The sequence below is a fragment of the Ambystoma mexicanum genome, chromosome 8 (assembly GCF_040938575.1).
Source record: "Ambystoma mexicanum isolate Mex_15411 chromosome 8, UKY_AmexF1_1, whole genome shotgun sequence".
In the NCBI taxonomy this organism is placed as follows: domain Eukaryota; kingdom Metazoa; phylum Chordata; class Amphibia; order Caudata; family Ambystomatidae; genus Ambystoma; species Ambystoma mexicanum.
Genome location: NC_090929.1, coordinates 631,463,444 through 631,481,257, shown reverse-complemented (window position 1 = coordinate 631,481,257; position 17,814 = coordinate 631,463,444). Strand labels below are relative to the sequence as shown.

The 17,814-nt window shown below is 48.9% G+C and overlaps 1 protein-coding gene across 4 annotated transcripts in view; it reads right to left on the bottom strand.

Annotated features, from left to right (window-relative positions):
- The window catches only part of LOC138472257 (alkaline phosphatase, tissue-nonspecific isozyme-like), a 472,404-nt gene that overhangs the window by 322,076 nt on the left and 132,514 nt on the right, over positions 1-17,814 (bottom strand). For all 4 annotated transcript variants that reach the window (XM_069610359.1, XM_069610357.1, XM_069610360.1 and 1 more), the window contains exon 2: positions 9,393-9,551. In XM_069610359.1, the coding sequence (XP_069466460.1) occupies positions 9,393-9,453 (61 nt within the window). In that variant the 5' untranslated portion in view covers positions 9,454-9,551. The remainder of the gene's footprint in view (positions 1-9,392; positions 9,552-17,814) is intronic.

Sequence of the window (17,814 nt, the reverse complement as noted above, 5' to 3'; positions counted from 1 at the left end):
GATCCATCGATACATCGACCACGGACCGTGGCGGGGCGCTTGGTGCTGGTGCCCGCGCCAACGAAGCCGGAGTGCGACTGGGGGAGGATCACCGAGTCGGGACTACTGGACTTTCTGGGCCACCTACTGCATCCCTGACCCGGGGCGCCCAGGACGGACTTCCTACTCTCCGGAGAGCGGATTCCCCCCGCCAGCGCAGACCTGCACACTTCGACCTGGACCGGAGGCTGGCTCTAGATCCACTTGAACTACAACGCTCACAGGTGAGACCTTCCCGGGTTGGGCCATTCCCAGCGGACTGGGCCTGGCGGCTTTCTCACGGGGTTGTGGGACCTTGCCTGCTCGCCCCAAGCAGCGCCGGGGGCCCACGCTGCGGCGCTCCCACTGAACTCCCGACTCCTGCATCCCCCCCCAGCCAACCACACTACACCAGGCAACGATGTCACCCTGAACGACCCGGACCTCTCCTGTCCTACTAAAGGCAGGGTGCTCACATCCGCTGTGCGCCCAGATCCCGAACCACACAGAGCCTAATATCCCTGCACCTCTACGTCCCGCCGAAATCAAGCCAGAAAAGAGGAGAGAGGCCGCCTGCCCCGACAGGAATCCCCTGCGCTCCCAATCAGAACCGAGACAACCCACCATGGCAGCAGCAAGAAACAAAGCCAAAAATGCCACCCTAGATCCTTTTGTCACAGCGAAATCTCACCCCACCGCCCAGACTACAACAGATGACCCAGCAGCACGAGATAGCCCGGACACCAGACACAGTCAGCTGCTAGGGGCGATTGAGGCCCTAAAATCATTTATAGACACGAAGATAGGTGAAGTAAAAGCCGACATCCAGCTGGTAAGGCAAGACGCTCGCAACCTAACTGAACGTGTCACCATTGTGGAGTCCTCTCAAGAGGACATGGCAACCGAATCGGCAGCCATGAAATCAGAACTCGCAGAACTTAAACATAAGGTAACCCTGCTGGAGGCGAGGTCCGAGGAAGCGGAGGGCCGCGCTAGACGCAGCAACATTAGGATACTGGGCGTACCGGAGGGGACAGAGACTGCTGACCCGACGACCTTCGTGGAATCCTTAATCCAACAAGAGATCGGGGTGGCAAACCTCTCACAGGGCTTCGCCATAGAGAGAGCACACAGATCGCTCCAGAAGAAACCACCCCCAGGCTCCTACCCTCGCCCCATCATAGCGAAGGTCCTCAATTTCCGAGACCGGGAGGTGATCCTGAAGTTTTCAAGGGAGGGAGGAGAGATAGAACGAGGCAACTCAAGAATCACGATATACCCCGATTATACTCAGGCAGTCCAGAGAGCGAGGAACTCCTTTGTCCCAGTTAAGGCCAGGCTGAGGAAATGAAACCTAAAATATATGCTGCTATATCTCTCCAGGTTGAAGGTAATTTATAAAGGAAAAGCAATATTTCTCGAGACACCAGCCGCGGCTAACATGTGGATGGAACACAATAACCTGGCTGAGATTCCTGTTGAATCCCCACACGGGAAACTTAACATAGGTACCCAAGGATGAGGGCCACACGTCCCGACACAGGTGCTTGCACCCTTCCACAAATGCCTGAGAGGTCAAGAAACTCCAATCTCAAGAAGCAAAACTACAATGTGAGAAGCTAAAAGACTGCGGGGCTCGCCCGATTTCCCACGCATGGACACGGATCTCAACCCCACGAAAGACCAGTGCAGGCCAGTTGCCAGCACACACCTACTCGCGCCAGACACCCGGATTGGGACAGGCAGCGCGGGAGCACCTGAGCACTCCACCTTTGTGTCAGTCGCTGGGTGCACCAGTTTTAATTGTTCCACACAAGTTATTACCGTTCTGACTGCCCTGACTCTGAGGACCTTTGACCAAATGGAACCGAACCCAAAACTAACCACTGGAGCTAATCACTCCACTCAACGAGAACAGACCATGGCTCACAATAACAAGCGAACAAGCCCCAAAGAGGTCGTAAACCCCTCCTCGACAATTAATGCAACCAAACAATGGCACCAAAACTTAGGGTAATCACATGGAACGTCAGGGGGATGGGGTCCTACCTCCGGAGAAATCGAATACACTCTTACCTAAAGAGGAAGAAGATATCAGTCGCACTCCTACAAGAAACACACCTCTCTGCCGACTCTGCAGATAAGTTATCAAATTACTGGGGGGGCCAAGGCAACGGATCATCATACTCGAAGTACGCAAGAGGAGTGTACACATGGGTGAGCCCAGACACACCATTTCAACAGCTGGGGGTGGAGCAGGATAACGAAGGCAGGTACTTGCTGGTGTGGGGCATGCTGGAGGGCACCCTTATATGCATAGTGAACTCGTACTTCCCCCAGCATGGCATACCCTCTTACCTCAAGAAGCTGTGCGCTAAACTCATGCTCCACAGGGACCACAACCTGCTGTGGGGAGGCGACTTCAATTGCATCATTAATGTGGAAATGGATAGATCCACCACACCACGATCAAACAATAACCTCTCTGCTCTGGCCCTCCACAGAACAATTGAGGACCTGCACTTGGTTGACACCTGGCGAGACCTTCACCCCACTGACAGATCATATTCATTCTACTCGGCCCCCCACAACCTGCACACCAGGATAGACTACCTCTTTATAAATGACGAGCTGACCCCTCAGGTCGAGTCCGCAGAGTATCTAGGCAGATCAATTTCGGATCACTCCCCACTAATAGTACAATTCTGCCTGCGACCCCCCCACCTCCTATCCCAACGTGGCGTATGCCAGTGGAGACATTAACTGACCCTGCATTCAAGGACCACCTGGCCGAGAAACTAGAGGAGTATATAGAGATCAATAAGGGATCAGTGGAAAAATGGAGCACTCTCTGGGAAGCAATGAAGGTGGTGACAAGGGGAGAGGTGATTGCTGAGGCGGGTGGAATCAGGAAGCAATTGAGAAGGGAACTAGAGGCTGAGGAGGAAAAGATCAAGCACCTCGAAAACAATTCCCCTCCCACAATTGAGACAGAGAGCAAGCTGAGGGAGATCAGGGAGGAATGCAGAACAGCATGGGAAAGGCTCTCGAAGTTTGACTTCTCTACTCGCACCATGAAAGCTCATAAAGAGGCGGATAAACCAGGCAGGATACTAGCCTGGCTGTGCCGGAAGGAACATCCGAAGCAGGCCCTCACAGAGATCAGAGACGGTAATGGCACAATCCACAAAACACAACAAGCAATAAATGAGGTCTTCACTGACTTCTATGCGGAACTGTATGCTCACAGTGACCATATACCCGAGGCAGACATAACTGAACCGGGAGCAAAGAAATATGCTGGGAGAGGTCATCACGATCGAAGACATCACCGAGGCGATTAGATCCCTCTCCACAAGCAAGACCCCTGGAACCGATGGCCTTACCCCCGAGTTTTACAAGGCATACGAAGAGATCCTCTCTCCCATACTACATGAAGTCTATGCGGAGGCATTCGAGACAGGCACGCTACCAGGCACCATGAGAGAAACCCTCATAGTGCCGATGCTCAAGCCAGGCAAACCACCTGAAAACTTGCGCTCCTAAACTATGATAGCAAAATTCTTACGACCATACTGGCTAAGAGGCTCTCAAAGGTGATAGGTTCCCTGGTACATGTGGACCAATGCGGCTTTGTCCCCGGACGCAACACTACAGCCAACCTGAGAAGGCTCCAGCACATAATGGCACAGACAGAGGAATGCAAAGAAGACCTGGCGGTACTCTCGCTCGATGCCATTAAGGCCTTTGACTCGATCTACTGGGAGTGGCTAATCGAAACCCTGAGAGAGTTTGGAATGGGTGAATACTTCATCCGATGGGTCAAGGTACTTTATAATAACCCAGTGGCAAGAGTTATGACAGGGGGCTTGGTGTCGGGGGCCTGGGCTATTCAGAGGGGGACCAGACAGGGTTGCCCGCTCTCGCCAATGCTATATATTCTAGGTCTGGAACCAGTGGCAATTTATTTCAGGAAACAGCTGTTCGATGCGGGCATAAGTATTGGTGGTACAGATAACATCATTTCCCTGTATGCAGACGATGTTCTTTTATACCTTCGTGACCCCCAGATGAATGCCCTGATAGCTCTAGACATCTTAGATAACTTTTCGAAATACTCAGGCATAAAGTTCAGTCGACAGAAATCATCCGCCTTCCCTCTGGCTGGCCTCAGGAGAAAGAGCACAGAAGAGCTACCCGAGATTGGGATTCAGTGGCAAGCTGAGTCCTTCCGCTACCTGGGCATCACCATCAAGCACACACCAATCTCCACTCACGAATGCAACACTGAAGCCGCATTATCGGGGGTACGGAGATCCGTCAAATTTTGGTCAAAACTACCGCTATCAGTGATGGGCAGAGCTGCAATATCTAAAATGATAATTTTACCTAGATTCCTCTATTACTTCACCAATATAACATTCTACATTCCCCCATCCTTCTTCAGGAAGCTAGAATCCCTGATCAGAGATTTTCTTTGGGGACGAACCAGGCACAGGATTACACTGAACATCCTCACACTTCCCTACTCCACTGGAGGAATCCAGCTACCCGACTTCCAAAGATATTATTTGGCGGCACAACTAACACATGTCGCCAAATGGCTGAGTGATGAGCCCTCGGCCGAGACGAACCTTCTCTGCCAACTGACCTCACCCCTGCATCCTAAAGAACTAATATGGAACAACAAAATAGGGCCTCCTGACCCGCCCATAATAGTGCAGGTGGGTCGACAAGTGTGGAAAAAGGTTAGATCTATGCTGGGACTGCAGCACCCATACTCACCCGAGATTCCCATTCTAGCTGACGTATGTGAAGTCCCCGATGACCTATCAACAATGAGGAGATTGGAGAACTGTGGTGTCTACACGTGGGGAGACATGTTCGACGAAGGGCAATTCAGAGACTTTGAATCACTACAAGGAAACGACGGGCTCACCCCGAGCCACTACCTATGGTACCAAAAGGTGAAATTTATCGCCAAGAAGAAATGGAATGTGTGGCCCGAGGAGCCCGAAACACACGCCCTGATCCAGGAGATGCACAGAGTTAGCGACGGTTGGAAACCAACATCAAGACTATACACCCAAATAAATGACAGGCCTAACCCAAGAAGTACACGTTTGAAAGAGAAATGGGAATCCGACTTGGGGACCGAAATCACGGAGGGAGAATGGTCAAGAGCCCTAGCATACCCGAAGGAGATATCTAGGAACGCCAGATTCAGGCTAATACAGCTCAATGTCCTCTATAGGACCTACATGTCCCCACATAGAATATCCACCTTCAACGACAGAGTCAGCCCGCTATGCCCATGGTGCCCCTCTGACCACGCTGACATGATCCACATGTTTTGGACCTGCCCTAAATCTCAGAAACTATGGTTCGCCGCTGAACAGACCTGTAGGAAAGCTGGCCTGGAGATATATGAATGGACACCGAAAGAGTGCCTCCTAGGCACCTACCCGAGGCTGAGCAAAATCAAGCACTTGGTGAAACTAATGGACATAGCATGTGTGCTGATAAAAAGAACGATCGCAATGGCCTGGAAATCCTCAGCAGGCCCCAGGTACGAACCTTGGATCAGGGAGATGGAAAGATGGACGATAGCAGAAACTAGAGCATGGGAGGAAGGAAGTAATCGGGGTGGGGGAAGACTCGAGCACCACACTTGAGGCCTGGAAGACCCTTCTGAGAGACATGATCTTCTCGTCGACCTATAAACCCCCCTGAATCAACCACCCACAAATGGCACAATGGCCAAATCCACGCACTGTTGCATCCATCCTGCACATACTCCCCCCCCCCCCCCCGTGCACCACGAAGACCAGTCAGAGCCCAACGGAATAGAGACTGGGGTTCACCTCCATAAGCAAAGACCACAATAACTCAGAGATCAAAGGACAGTCACTGTTATCACTGTTACTTCTTTTGTTTCTTTTCCCTTTTTTCCTCTTGTTTGTTCTGTTCGCTGTTTAATGCTACCCATAACTTATAAGGCATAAGTGGTATGTAATTCATGTATCGATATAAACCATGATTGCAATGGTCCGGAATATAACCGTAAATGCCAAATGCCAATAAAAACATTATAAAATAAATTAATTGGCTCCCACTTGTTTTGTGATTGTGGAGTTGGTGGCGTGAGGTGGGGGTAAGGAATGCGGTCACTCTTTAGGGCATCGATCACTAGTGTCATATTGGAAGCCAGTCATCCTTTACAGGTGGAAGGCCAGTCATCATTTATAGGCCACAAAGACTCACCTATGGCCAACCCTGTGCTGCTGAAACCTTAAGCTAAAAGAGGAGGCATGTCGAGCTTGTGTGCCACACCCTCCGCTTTCAATTTCATCTGCTATCACTTCCTGCCATCTCAGGAGGTAATCACGATGTGTGAGGTCACTTCCGCACCCTTATGAATGTCGAGAAATGACACTGATAAGTCTTGCGTCAGAAAACGGGGTCGTGGAGCAGATAATGCTGCCCGCAGGCCTCACCCTTGATATTGGACATAATGCTCAGGGGCAAGACGACGCGGAGCAACACAGGTTAGATTCCTTGGTCCACGCTTAGAAACCTCTGGGTATTAAGCACGTTATAAATAACCAATTACAATTAGAATGCGACTTCCATAGGTACAGCCGAGTCGCAAACCACACATACCCAGAGACTGTGACAAATGTATGCCACAGCCCGATGAAAAACTGTGCCCGCGCTCCAGTAGGAAATGCACACCAAACAAGCAAGCGCTGGTGTCTATCGTCTTCTATCGCGCCTAGAAACACTTGTGTAGAGACGCGTTATAAATGACTTAACCTATCATATAATTCTGTTGTAAAGTGCTGCTAAAAATGGCAACTTACTAGCCAAGCATGAAAAGTAACTCGCCCCATCAATTCTCCAGACACACACAGCACACCATTTCTAACTCGCCAAGAATCAATTATCGCTGGCCAGGGTTCGTGGCAGGTTCACATTTTGAGGCTTACAGAAACAATCAGAGGGAAGTTTATACAGTGAGTACACTTGAAGACCAGGAAAGCGACCCAGACCCAGATAGACGAAGGCCTGGAGAACCTTGATGAAAAGCAGAACCTGCCTTCCACTGGGATCCAGCAAGGGCTGTTCTTATTCCAAGTTACAATAGATCACGTGTGTAGGAGCATATGGCACCGTTTCCGATTATAATGTGTTACAGGTAACAAAAAAGAACGTGCCCCCCCTTTTCTCCAATGTCTTAATTCTCGCTCGCGCCCCCACCCTGTGCTCTTATGTGCTTCCGCAAGACTTTACAGCAGCACAAGTGATGGAAGATGTCCCTCTGCACTAAAGCCCCAGACATGTACCCCTTCCTTTCTCATCCAGCTTTCTCTCTTGTGCTTTGAAGCAGTCTTGGGCAGGTAAAAAAGGAGTAACCTGCCCATGGTTTAAAAAACAAACAAATGTGTGCTACCAAAATGGAAGCATTCGATTGTTTTTTGCTCATCTGTGTCATTGCATAAGAGTATAACCAAATGCAAATTAGACTTAACCATGCCTCCAATAGGAGCAGGCCAGTCTGATCCACTAGTCCACATCTCCTGTATTTGGTCCTTGGGTGGAAGTGGGGGAGGGGTCCTCAAAAATCCTGTAAAAAAACATAACCAGTAAGAGAAAAGGCAATTTACAGCAACCCCTGTGTGAACAGACGAAGTCATTGAAGGTACGACTCTGTGATGGCAATGAAAAAGGCACACATCATCTTATGATCTAGGGTCCATTTCTGGCCTATCAAAAATCCAGGGACTGTACATGGATGCGGGTTCTTTCATGTTCAAAGGCCAAATGATTGTTGGTCGGGCATGATTCATTGTCCCCCAAAACATCACCACTGTGTTGATGGGATTTACCAACTGGTGTTCATTGCGACAGTATCCTAGAAAAAGCTATATCCTTGTTGGACTATACGGCTGGCTACACCACCAATTGTTTAAAAGAATTGGAGTGTGACCTGCGTATTTGTAGAGAGTAAAACCATTTATGCCGATGACGGATGTTAAAAATCAGAGAGGACGATTCCTGAAGTGTCTTCAACGTGTCCATTCCAGGATGGATGCTGGCTTCAGACTGAACACAAAGCCAGCCCCTGTTTGGAGGCTTCTCAAGTCAACGTGGGTGGCAGCGTGTGGAAGGATCATGCTTTGTAGAGCCGCCTGGCACACACAGGTCACTACCATTAACGTTTGGTGAACATTGCCCATGGGCCATGTTTTGTCAACTTCTCCAATGAGGCACTGACACATTGCCACTGTAACTGTTTGTATCATTATGAAACCCATCCGATTCAAAGAAAAACAGCAGGTAGGCGAGGGAACGTGGGATTACTCTGAGAAAGCTAAACATCTGAGAAATATCCCATTTCAGATAGTTGGGCTGCTCGTGGGTGCAGTGTTAAACTTACAAAAGGGCAAAATGTGCAAATTCAGCCAACCAAGGCACCTTAACTTGCCTGCCCATTCCACCCACAATTCACTACCCATTGTCGGAGTTCAAATGATGACTTCACTATGTATTCCGGCCCATCAAACATTCGACCACTGTGTTAAAAACCAGTCACAAATTGTCTTAGTGTGAGGACATTACCAGTGAATGGGGGACGGGGTGAGATTTGTTTGCAAACACACCCTAAATGAAAAATGGGATGACTTTTAGGGCCTGATTCATGGAACGTTTTCCTATGGGACTGCGCCATTATAAAATACTTCCATGAATCGGGCCGTTAGGGTTTTGTACTGCAACCTTAGCATTGTGTTGCTACTACAACTGGAGGAATTTGTGAGTTTTGAAATTTTCGATAGGGTAAATAATCTCCTCACAACAAAAGATTATTTTAAGTGTATATATGAACGCATCAGCACATACTTGCATAAAACGGTGAGTAAAAGGAATGAGTTCCTGTTTGAGAAGTGGGAAACTAACCCTTTGTACACAGCTAATTCCCAGTAAAAAAAAAAAAACATAAAAATTTTAAAAAATAATGGTACGCGTAAACGCTTATACTATTCAACAATGAACAAAAAAAGATCTATTGGAGATTTCTTTTATTTCTTTTTCTGTAAGCTTTCAACAGGCCAGGTGTGACGGCACATTCAGTGGTACCTCTGGGAGATGTAGATTTGCACCTCGCGCACCAGTAACGGCTGCATTGCCTACGAAGGTGGGCGGGGCAACACAGCAACAGGACACAAGATCACTGAAGGCTTAGAGAGCTGTTATTGGGCGGAGATGGGTGGATGTTCCAATGGGACCTACGCACAGGTTTTCAGTTCGATATTAGGGGAACACCTGTAGAATTTCATAGCGAGATAAAACAAGAGCATCCGGGACCCACATACCTGGAATGATGGCAAGAGCCAGGGAGACTTTCAGCACAAGAAAGACCAGATGTGCCTTCATCGTGGATGGTCCTATGGGGGCCCACGGCGTCAGAGGAGGAGAAAGAGGGTCCGTCCAGAAGAATTGCTCACAGTGATCCGACCAGTCTTTTACTTCCACTGCAAAAGGAGACATGCAAGGACAGAGTTAGAGTGCAGTTCCTAACCAGGGACAAAGAAGGCATGTTGATGGACTAGGGATCATGTTGAACTTGCATACAGTGGGACATGTACACTCTCCCTATAGATCTAGAAGCCCCTATAGATATTCTTAGGGGCATGCCTAGTTTTATCAGAAGCCCAGGCTATTACCCAAGCTAGAGAGTGGAACATGTGAGGAATTTGGCATACCACTCCCTACAAACTCTGCTCTTCATCACCCCCCTGAGGTCCCCTCCCCATTACATTCAGACTTGAAAAAGTCTTGGTTATTCCAGATGGTCTGTGGTGCTCTTGAGTAGTGGTGGGGTGCGAGAAGCTTTACACCCCAAGTGTAAGAAAGTAATGAAGGCCGTGAGGATGTAGGGGGAGACATCCAGGCATCCATCACAATATGCAATGCCCGTCAGTTGCATCTCAGTCATAATGCAATTTCTGGAGGCACTGCTTAGACAATGCTACACTCTTCGAAAAACATTCCAAGATCGGTTTCATTCGGAAACACAATTTAGTTCCAACTAACAAAATAGGAAGTTAAGGTTGTATGGTATTTTTAGGGCGGCCCACACCATAGTCTGGCATTGGCAGGTTGTAAATCCCATACAATAATGATAACTTGTTTTATCATATAGTACATCCATTCACAGTCAATTTTGCAAAAGTGTAATTAACAGGTTTAATAACACCAAAAGTTAATAATGTATACTCTGAACAAAGCTGGACAGCTATATGCTCAGGAACTAATATGAAATTGATTTTAACAACCTTGTATGTGTGGTAGAAAGTGATGAAAATAATTGAATTAGCTGGAAAACCACTGTGCTAGTTTCCCTCCCTCTTTCATTTCTCGTATCATATTACTGGTTGGCTGTTTTTATTGTTATCCTTATGCTCGATATATATTTGCTGTTTTTATCTTATTGTATTGTATTGATTGTGATTAATGATGTATAGTGTTCAAGGTTTAACCAATGCACTTTAATTTAATTTAAAAATATGTTTTATTTCAGAAAATGTCCCCCAGGGATCGCACCTGTGACCCTCAAGCTGAACACAAATCACAACAGCAAGCACCTAACCCACCAAGTTGTTTGACTTCCTAAGACAACAGGATATGTTATTTATTTATTTAAATGTATATAGCACGCAAACAGCCCCTAGGCATCGAGGGGCTGTTACATGTCATGACTTAGTTACAGGAGGCATGTGAATGGCATTTTAACATAATTACATCTCAATACACATACTTACATAATATATTACAGTCAGGCATAGTGTTAGTGCTGAATACAGATTGCAGGGTATACAGATGGCCTATACTGCATGGCCAAACTCGGCCCATTGCCTAGCTCTGCAAACCAGAGGTTATTTTCGAGGCCAGGAAGGAATTTCAGGATGGCTCTGACCTGCCCGTGCAGCATAGTCCAAGTCCTGTTCAGTATTACATTTAGAACATGGATAATGGGTTTACATTACACCTTGGCATGGAGGAGACCCACAGTTAATATTATGATGCCTTGGTGGGATGGGAATTGTCGCTAGGTCTGCCTTGGGCATCAACAAGTCCTTGGGATTCTCTAGCCAACCACAACATAAGTACATAGAGCCGTCTGTCAAGAGCTAAAGCCTTGTTGCCCCTCTCTTCTAAACATGGTCATCAATTCTTACTAAATCACATCAGTCTTGGGAACAAATAACAATGGTGTGGTGTCGCCACCATAGAGTTAAAGAGAGGAACAGTCCTCTCTCTTTGTTTGTTAGTTGTTTGAGTGGGCTTCGCCCAACGCAACAGGAAAGGGAGGGGTTACCGCCCAGCGCGGCGGTTTATGTTTGGAGAAATAAAGTGTAGGACGTGTTGCACCCCAGCTCCTGTGTCAGCCTGTTTCTTTGGGGCCGAGGGACGCATGCGAGCGTGAGGAGGTCCACGCAGGGACACAACATCTGGCGACGAGGCGGACACGCGCCCCGCTGTGCCCGCCACCTCAGGTCGCAGCGACCGGCGCCCGCGGCGCCTCCGCCCTCCGACCGCCGAAGATAGAGGGTCGGAGCGTGAGTCTTCCCACCGTCGGAAGAGGCCCCAAGCGCGCATCCCACGGGTGGAGCAGGAGCTGCAGCTCCCCGTGTGCCAACATTCCGGGCGTAGGAAAGAGAAGTCTCTCTCCCGCCGACGGCACCAACGCCGGCAGGCGTGCATCCAGCGCCGCGGGTGGAGCAGCGGCTCCCCGCACCGCGCATCCGGGCGGTTGAGGAGCTCTGGCCTCCCGCCAACGGCAGAGGATCACCAGACACATCGTGCCCACGCTGCACTACATAAAAGGGTAAGCAATAACCCCAGTGCAGGCAGTGAGTCCAGAGGCACATCTGCAAGGCCTCATAGGGCCCCACGTAGCCACCCATACCTGATTTGACACGAGGAGAGTGAATCCCCTCGGACACAGCGCCACATAGTGGCAGTCAGACGTCACCGCACTTGCAGACACTAGTCAACCCAGATCAAGCCCATGAGTGGCTCCGGAGAGGAATCACCTACCGCCACAGCGACCCCAGCCCGCAGGGCATCACTCACAGTCCCAGTAACACCAGCACATGAGGAGGGATCCTCCGTCCCAGCGTCCCCGCACAGGAAAATGACGGACAGCCTTCTGGCCCAATTGCCAGCAAATTTTGACCTCACAGAGACAAGCACCCTGGGGTCAAGGTGGAGAAGATGGCTGAGAGACTTTGAAGTATGCCTAAATCTTTTAAATCATGCGGTTGGCTCCAATGTACGAGATATCCTTGAGGAAATGCCGGAAGACACCATAGATTCATACATCAAGCTAAAGACATCGCTCACAGAGTACTTCACACCCCACACAAACGTAGATTACGAAAGGCACATATTCCACACTACCAAGCAAAACAAAGGAGAGTCCATAGACGCATTTGTCATGAGACTGAGATCAAAAATGAAGCATTGTGACTTCAACAACTACTCGAATGAGGAGGCCCTCAGGTCACAGATCATAGTGGGGTGCGAAAGTGCGGAATTCCGGAAGAGACTACTACAGCAGCCGAGGAGTCTAGAAGAGATCCTGCGCCTAGCGAGATCTGACGCTGCCCTTGCAGTGCAAGTGGAAGGCCTGGACGACATAAAGATCACGCACGGCAAGCAAGAAAGCATCCATAAGCTGGAGGCTATGGCAAGAACCAACCAAGACCCTTTCTGCTACAGGTGTGGCCACGAGTATCCACACGAAGGAACCTGCCCGGCCATGGGACAGACGTGCTCCGCATGTGGTGGCGAAGACCACTACAAGTCTGTATGCCTGATTTTTCGCAGCAGAATGAGAGGCGCCAACAGAAACGGGAAGCCTTTGATGGAACCAGAACAACACCAAACCTCCCGCTACAATAGGGCAGCGCACCACTTCCAGGAACAAGGGCGGCGCCGTCCTCACGACGACCAACCGGAAAGAAGGCAAGAGAGGAGAGAATGGAGGGAGAGCAAAGCCACTCAGCCAAAAGCGAGGAGACGACCCAGAAGATATGTGAGATGCCTCATAGAACAATCACAATCAGAGAGTGTGTCAAGCGCATCCTCAGAAGAGAGATCCCGCAGGCCGGAAATGCAACAAGAAGCACCACGGAAGAAGGGATATCTATATGCTCTTGGAAATGACAAGGCCAAAGAACACAGCCCGATGCTAAGAATACGAATAAACCAAACAACGGCAGAATTCCTAATAGATACGGGAGCAACCGTGAACGTGATAAGCGAAGAGGTATACCAAAGCATACCGAACGCCCCTCGCCTACAGCCAGCAAGAGCCCTCATCTATCCCTATGGCTCAAAGACACCCCTAGCCTGCAAAGGGTTCTTCATGGCATCATGCCAGTACAAAGAGCATAAGAAAAGCATCCCCATGCACGTGCTAGAAGCCGCCACCGAGAGTGGATGCATCTTGAGCTATCGGTCAGCCGTAGAGATGGGGCTCATTCACATACTATACCGCCTCATGGTGCACAAGTATCTAGACCCAACAGCAAGCATCGATCAAATATTCCCGGCACTATTCAAAGGCCTAGGAAAACTAAAAGGAAAACAAATTGAACTTCACATCGACCCCCACGTCACTCCAGTAGCCCAGCATTATAGGGGCATCCCCATCAACATTCAACAGCAAGTTGAAAACGAACTAACTAAGTTACTAGAAGCCGACATCATTGAGCCCGCGGAAGGCCCTACACCGTGGGTCTCTCCCATAGTACCAGTACCCAAGCGAGACTCTCCAGACATTAGGATATGCGTAGACATGAGGAGACCGAATGAAGCCATTCTAAGAGAACGACACCAAGCCCCCCAGATAACGGACATGGTACATCTCTTAAATGGGGCGACAACGTTCTCGAAGTTAGACCTAAACAAAGGCTACCACCAGCTGGAGCTCAGCAAAAACTCGCGATACATAACAACATTTGCCACCCATCTAGGTTTATTCCGTTACAAGCGACTCAGTTTCGGAGTATCCTCAGCGGCCGAAATTTTTCAAGAAGAGATCCACAATATCATCAAGCATGTGCCCAACTGCTTAAACTACAGCGATGACATTCTGGTGTTTGGTCAAACTCAAGAACAACATGACGACACATTGATGAGAGTCTGCATGGCCTTAGAGGAAGCCCAACTAACACTCAACAAAGAAAAGTGTGAGTTCCGCAAGAAGACACTCAGATTCTTCGGACACATATTTTCAGAAAAGGGCATGACACCAGACCCCGAGAAAGTCAGTGCGCTCCGTGAAGCTGAACCGCCTACAACAACATCAGACCTCAGATCATTCCTGGGGCTCGCAAGCTACTGCACAAGATACATATGTGACTTTGCTTCCATCAGTGAACCCCTGAGAGCTCTAACCAAATTAAACACTGAGTTTGTGTGGCAACCAAATGCCAAGAAGCATTCCAGACCATCAAGGACCGTATCTCAGATGACCGATACTTGGCGTACTTTGACCCCAAGAAGACAACAGAACTAGTTGTAGACGCCAGTCCAGTTGGGCTGGGTGCCATTCTCACGCAACTGGACGATAAAGACAGAGGCGGGAAACACATAGTATCTTACGCCAGTCGAAGCCTATCAAAAACCGAACAAGCCTATTCTCAGGCAGAAAAGGAAGGTCTGGCAGTTGTCTGGGCCTGCGAACATTTTCACCTGTTCCTATACGGAAAACCTTTCACAGTGGTGACGGATCATCAGGCACTCACTTTCATCTACGGCAACCCACAAGCCAAAATGCCACCAAGGATAGCCCGATGGGCACTCAGGCTGCAGGATTATCGATTCACCATCATACACCGACCAGGGAAAGAACAAAACCCCGCGGATTTTCTTTCTCGACACCCCAAAATAAAGAGCGAACCCGAACAATCTATTGCTGATCAATACATCAGATATGTCGTCCACAGCAGCACCCCGCAAGGACTCGACACAGAACAAATAACGAGAGAGTCCAACGCAGACCAGGGAATACAAACCATCCTGAGGTGCCTTGAAACAGGAAGGTGGAAACATGCAAAACAGATCCGAGAGACAATGAATGAGGAAACCAAACAAGACATTACGTGCCTTTTGGCCGTAAAAGAAGAACTTGCAAAATCAGAGGAAGGACTACTACTAAAGGGGACAAAGTTAGTAATACCACGAAGCTTACGCCAGAAGGTGCTAGAGCTAGCGCATGAAGGACACCGGGGAATTGTGTCCACAAAAAGGATGCTGAGGCAAAAGCTATGGTTTCCCCAACTAGACGTCTCGGTGGAAGAACTATTAATTAACTGTCCCACCTGCGCCATCGTAAAGCCTCACACAGTCCCGGAACCACTAAGAATGACCACACTACCAGAAGGAGTTTGGGAAGAGATCGCCATCGACCATTTTGGGCCCATGGAAGGAGGTGAATACATCCTGGTAGCCATAGACGAATACTCTAGATATCCCGACCTACAGATCATCCCATCCACCGCCGCACATCACACCATCCCGGCACTGGATCGAATGTTCACAACATATGGCATACCGAAAATTGTAAAGTCCGACAACGGACCACCTTTCACGGGACAAGACTTTCAAAGATTCGCAGAATACATGGGTTTCCGTCATCGCAAGGTAACACCGTTATGGCCTCAAGCGAATGGCACGGTGGAAAGATTCATGAGCAACATCAAGCGCACAACTCAGATCGCACGCCTCACAGGTGAACCTGTTGAAAAAATGCTGTATCGACTGATGCGTGATTATAGGAACACCCCACACAGCACCACGGGGAAGTCACCATCAGAGGTAATGTTCGGACGAATGATTAGAACGCGACTACCGCAGGCACCCGATCATGATGGACAATACGAAGAGGACGCGGAAATGAGAGCAAGAGACTCCCTCATGAAGGAACACATGAAGGAAGCGGCCGACCGCAAGCGCAGAGCCAAAGAGAGCGACCTGGCACCAGGGGACATGGTCGTAGTCCGACAGCAGCAACAGCGCAAGAATGTGACTCCGTTCAATGAGGAGCCACTCATCATCACTAAGAAAAAAGGATCGCTCATCACGGCCGAAGGAGATCACCGGTCCGTAACGCGAAACTCTTCGCACTTTAGAAGGATGCCTGGTTTTCATCATGCAAAAGGGCCAAGCACATGTGACTCGTTCTCCCACTGGGACGCCCCCTATGAGGGAGACAAGGAAGATTCCGGAGATGACGTGACACCAGAAGAATGGATGGCACCCTCTACAAGCATGGATCGCCGTCCACCGAGAACCAAAAAAAAGCCTACTCGTCTCATTGAAGAAATGGGCTAAGAACGCAACTGACTGTTTAGTGATGGGAGGGTGTGGTGTCGCCACGATAGAGTTAAAGAGAGGAACAGTCCTCTCTCTTTGTTTGTTAGTTGTTTGAGTGGGCTGCGCCCCACGCAACAGGAAAGGGAGGGGTTACCGCCCAGCGCGGCGGTTTATGTTTGGAGAAATAAAGTGTAGGACGTGTTGCACCCCAGCTCCTGTGTCAGCCTGTTTCTTTGGGGCCGAGGGACGCATGCGAGCGTGAGGAGGTCCACGCAGGGACACAACAAATGACATTCTTTCCAGAACCAGAAAAGTCTCTGCTCTCATTTTCCGGCATCAAAAGAACCACAACGTTCAACAATAATAAAAATGCAAAAAAAAGCAACTGGCATGAATGGCTCAACCAAACGCAAACGGAGATCAACATGGAAATAGAACTGCATTCACTTGAAAACAAATGTGTTCTTGCATGGCGGCAAAGGCCTTTTTATAAACTACCTCGGAAACAAAAAAACAATGATGATGCCAAGAACTGTGGCGTTTGTAGTGAAAGTGCGTTTGGTGTTCACACATGTATGCAGGGGGTCGGGGGGATGGGTAGAGGAGGCGACACATATGCGGGGACGGAGACTGTGTGGAAGATTGCTTTCATTGCCATCACGTTCCATAGATTACAAACACACAAGTGTTGCCATCGTGCCCATAGATAGATGTTGCAATAATATGCCAAGGTACTTGCATCAGATTACAGATATTGCATCAATTATGAGATGCTGCCATCCTATGCCCACGTACTCCGTTCACTGGACTTAGAATGTCTTACTATGCCCAAATACTATCGTTTTCCATTTTTACTGAATTTCAATCGCCACATATAAACGATTTTTGTTTAAAATAAACACAACACATCGTAATCGTAAAGGTTCTAAATAATGACGTATACCATTGATATTGTTTGTGTCCATTAAATGGGTTATATTATTGTAAGAAAATTCTTCAGTTAGTCAGTAGAATTTGGGGTTTCTCAGATTTCCAGTGCATCCGAGGTGAATGGACTCCACTCCAAAATGGCCGCCACTAGGATCCACGCACCCCAAGACCATGCTGTGTGGCATTCCATTCACCCTTACAAGGCGACCATCGTGATCACAGAAGCAACAATGTATCTGAATGAGCACACGACTAACTCTTCTGTCTTCTCTGGTAAAGGGGCATACAATAAACAAGAAAGTTAACAGTTTAACTTATGGCCACTGTTATATCCGCCCTACGTCCCGCAGCGCGGTGACGTAGGGCAGCTTAATAAAAGCCCCGCCCCCTCGAGTGGGAGGGAGTTCCGGGCAAAGCGAAACCAGCGTGTGTGTGTTCTTCAGCGCTCCTGCCTAGGCCGCGCTCCAGGCCACGCGG